Source organism: Penaeus monodon, chromosome 6 (assembly GCF_015228065.2).
Source record: "Penaeus monodon isolate SGIC_2016 chromosome 6, NSTDA_Pmon_1, whole genome shotgun sequence".
NCBI lineage: Eukaryota > Metazoa > Arthropoda > Malacostraca > Decapoda > Penaeidae > Penaeus > Penaeus monodon.
This window is the reverse complement of record NC_051391.1, coordinates 13,398,380-13,402,743: the sequence shown is the minus strand read 5'-3', so window position 1 is coordinate 13,402,743 and position 4,364 is coordinate 13,398,380. Positions and strand designations below refer to the sequence as shown.

At 42.2% G+C, this 4,364-nt stretch overlaps 1 protein-coding gene across 1 annotated transcript in view; it reads left to right on the top strand.

Moving 5' to 3' along the window:
• LOC119573873 overlaps window positions 1-4,364 on the top strand; it is a 10,871-nt gene that overhangs the window by 5,511 nt on the left and 996 nt on the right. Inside the window, 7 exon segments of the mRNA XM_037920979.1 lie at window positions 2,444-2,522; window positions 2,712-2,793; window positions 3,337-3,387; window positions 3,653-3,739; window positions 3,865-3,963; window positions 4,151-4,268; window positions 4,316-4,364. The exon segment at window positions 4,316-4,364 is cut by the window's right edge and continues 229 nt beyond it. Coding sequence (XP_037776907.1) covers window positions 2,444-2,522; window positions 2,712-2,793; window positions 3,337-3,387; window positions 3,653-3,739; window positions 3,865-3,963; window positions 4,151-4,268; window positions 4,316-4,364 — 565 coding nt within the window.

Sequence of the window (4,364 nt, the reverse complement as noted above, 5' to 3'; positions counted from 1 at the left end):
CACCTTTGGTTTCATTTAAAAACCCCCGGGGGGGCCCAAAGGAATGGGGAAACCCTCACGATCACGGCTCCCCCGAAAATGGGACTATGTTATTTGCTGATTTTTTTTGCAATGATTCATACAAAATTTTTATTTAATGTTATACAATACATTTAAAAAAAACGGCGTGTGGCGGGGGGGGGTTTGTGTGTGTTGGTGGGTGTGTTTGTGTGTGTGTGTTGGTGGTGTGTGTTGTGGTGTGTGTGGTTTGTTTTTGGTTAACCACCCAAAAAACCCCCCCACCCCCACCCACACACACCCCCACAAAAACAAAAACCCAAAGAGCGAGGAGAGAGAGGAGGAGGAGAAGAGATGGGAAGGGCAAAAGACAGGGAAATCTAGCCCCACCTTTCCTTACCGGGAAAAGCTAAAAATCCACCAGCACCCCCTTGTCAGCGTGGAGCGGGGCCCCAGACCTTTTTTCGCCTGCCGCGGGGGGGGGCGTCCCTCCAAGGATCAGAAAAACGAGAGAGAGAGTGTCAGGCTTGGAGAGCTTTTTGAAAAATATATAGAAAAAAAAGGAAACCCAAAAAAAAAGCTGAGGGTGCGATGAGTTAGCAAGATCCCCAGTCATAGATCCCACCCAAAGTCTTTTTTCAGGAAATTTTTCCTCTCCTCCAGGCGGCGCCCAGGAAAAAAATTTGCAATCGAAAACAAGTATTTGGAAGGGGTTAGGGAAACCCCAAAAAAACCACGGAGAACGTCAGCTCTGAATCTTATCAACGGTGCAAAAAAAAGAAAAAATCAAGCGGATAGGGGGACTCGCGAAGGGCCGCGGGATTCGGGGGGATGTATTTTTTCCCCCCATCACGCAGGGGAGGGGAGTTTCTTCCAAGACCTTTCTTCTCAGATATTCACGCGATTTTCGACATGGCTGTTGGGAAAGGGGGCACAAAAAGCAGATGGAAAAAAAACAGGGAAAATGGGGTCCGAAAAAAAAAGGGAAAAGCTCCCCAAAAAATTTGTTTTGGTTCGCAAGGACAGCTCCGGCCCCCTTTGCCCTAAAGGGGGAAGAAAAACCGGCCCCCTTTTACCGTCACATGGGGGACAGCCCCCACCCCACAAGGTGGGGTTCATGCAAATGATCGATTTTTTTTACTTTTTATATTTTTTTCTCAAATATAAAAATTCTGTTTCATTTTTCCCAGTGCGACTTAGTCTCCTTTACATTTACAAAATACCCTTTAAACCACCCTAGAAAAAAAATAATAATAATAATAAAATAAAAAATGATTAAAAAAAAGAAAATAAAAATTAAAAAAAAAAAAAATTTAAAAAAAAAAAAAAAAAATACTTGTTGCATTACAGAATCGCGTTGGGACGTGCATGGCTTCGGGTCCCGGGGAAGCTGAAGGTGAAGGCGGGGGGGGAGGGGGTTTTTGAAAGTGGTGGGGGGAGGGGGTTCGGAAAAAGGGGGGGAAGAGGGGAGCTTCGGCCACCCCTTTTAAGCAGCACTTCACGCTGCCTGGGCACCACGGGGGGGAGTAAATGTCAGCGCCGTCTGTCCTCCCTGGTTTCTCAAATTACCCGTCCCCAAAAAAAAAGGGATTTTACGGTCTTACTAAAAAAAAAACATATGTAAAGTGCGTGTAAATACTACCTATCGACACACCCGCATCCCCAAAAAGTACATATAAAAAAAAAAAAAATATTTGTGTTGTGTGTGCACACAAACAGCACACATGACACACCACACCCCACACCCACCCCACCCCCCACCAACACACACACACAACCAAAACCACACACACAAACACACATATATATATTAATATATAATATATATATTAATATAATAATTGTGTGGGGGTGTGGGTTTTTTGTGTGTGTGTGTGGTGTGTGGTGTGTGTGTGTTTGTGTGTTATTGTGGAAAAAAATTATTTTTTATTTAATTTTATATATATATATATATTTTATTGTGTGTGTGGGGTTTTTGGGGTGTGTGTGGGGGTTTTTGTGTGTGTATGTGTGTGTATGTGTAAAATATATAATATTAATATAAATATTATATATTATATAATTAAAATTATATATTTATTATTATATAATTTGGTGTTTTTGTGTTTTGGGTTTTTTTGTGTGTGTGGTGGTGTGGTGGTGTGTGTTGTGTGGTTGTGTGTTGTTGGGGGGTGGTTTTTTTGGGTGTTTGGGGGTTTTTTGTGTTGTGGTGTGGTGTGTGTGTTTTGTTTTGTGGTGTGTGTGGGGGTTGTGTGGTTTTGTTGGTGTGTTTTTTTGGTTTTGTGGTTTGTTGGTGTTGGGTTTTTTTGTGTGGGTGTTTGGTTGGTTTTATTTTTTTTTGGTTTTTTGTTTTTTGTTGTTTTTTTTTTTTTTTTTGGGTTGAAGCATTCCTTTACTGGCCATAGTTTCTTTTAAAAACATGGCTACTCATGCTTTTTTTTGCCAGGCGCCTCCTTGCTTGAGTGGATTATACTTTCTGAAGAAACTTCGGTTCCCGTTGGTGTATTACCTGCCAGTCCTGCTGAGTGAGAGGGGGCTAGCCATTGCACGAAACCTTAGGGCCATGCAATTCACAGCCAGCGCTCTAACACTGACCTGTTGCGCACACAGTTCTTTTCTTACACTACCTCATCAATCACAATTATACATAATGATTGGTCAAAAATTAGTTTGTTTATTAATGTCAGCTTTACCTTCATTTCATTTTCAAACAGGCTGAATTTCAGCAAAGGACCAAGATCATCCCCATTGAGGTTCGAAGAGGGTGCACCAAAGCGCCTGTGCTTCACTCTTGGCGTCGGTTCAATTGCCCAAACGTCCCTCTGAATAGCAGACCTCATCTTTCGAAATCTTCTTAGTCAGGGCGTTGTTGAAGATTTAGGAAAACTTTCGAAGACACGAAGGTGTCAAAATTCCGAAAATGAAGAATCTGTGGCAAAAGTCACGGATAGAAGGCCCAAATGTGATGCGTTAGAATGTCAATCAGGTCCCCCTACGAGCGCTGTAACTTGAATCTCGGAAAGGTCGTTATTTTGGCTCTGATATCGGCGAAGCAATGTGGAGGAGGCTTCTGTCGCCAAGGAAGAAAAGTCATTCTCTTCGTTCGAGTTCCGCAAATCCACGAGAGAGAAAGGGCAGGGGGAAATCTGCACGTCTGGGAAAACCGCTTCCCGATCGTAAAGGAGGGGACTTTTCTTTGGAGATTCCTTCTTTCAAAGACCCCAGAAGATTTCCAGAAAAGCGGAGTCTAAAAGAAAACTGGTTAAATCGGGGGGGAGAGTATTCAGCCCGCCGACGAAAATGACCTGTTACAGAAGTCTCACGGATCTCGTCACTTAGGAGATGATACTCAGGGCTGTTACGTCCTCAGAGGATGAACGTTATCATAAGGTAGGCAGATATAGAGGCAATATGAAGTTCGTAGCAAAAAATTCCTTAGGTTAAGGATCTTTAACATTGTTTAAAATACTTTCTATTAATTTCCAGTTCATTCTTCGACGTTCAAGGGGGGGATTTGTTGAAGGACGAAGGTAAATGTAGAGGCTGTTGATGCGATAAGAGCTAGTGTGGATAAGGTCGCGCTAGAGAAGGAGGGGAAGGGGGATTCAAAAGTCTACAAAGTGCGTTTCCCTTCGACGCTTCCTTTTGTTCCCAGGCCACTTCAATCTTGAGGGGGTTGATTCTTCATTGTCTTCTGATGGCCCTGGCACCGTTGTGGCTGACAATTACGGTTCCCAAAATGGGTTGTTTCGCCTGAGAGATTCAAGTATACAGGAATATTCTAATGTAATACTTGATATTAAGAGAAACATACAAAAACGATATACAAAAAACAGAACACTGAAAAGGCTCTCACTGTTTTAACAGAAAATGGGTGGCAGTTTGTCTCATGAATCCCACGTCTCTGCCCTATCAAAATCTGCACTTGAATCTGTAAGTCAAGATCCCACTACCGTCTTAACAACGGTAAGTTGTTTCGCATAACATTGAGAACGGTCATTCATATGACTCTGGACAAGTATTTTGTGTGTGTGTGTACACATATTTATAATTTATATTCAAGCACAAACACCCATACATTCACAGATATGTTTGATGTGTATAGATTCATACTGTATATGTTGACATACTAACATATATCTTCGATTTTTAGATGAAAAATGTAAAAGAACAAATCATCCCTCTCGACCTGGAAGACAGCGATGGACTCTCGATTTCGCGAGAACGTGAAGACATCGCTAACTTCGGCAGCTCCTCCATGCGAGTCTCTCAAGAGAAAAAAAAGAAGAGAAAAAAAAAAGAACAAGCAAAAAAAAAGAAGAAGCACATAGAGCAGGTTATCCAGCTCCCTCTGAGGATGAAGATAT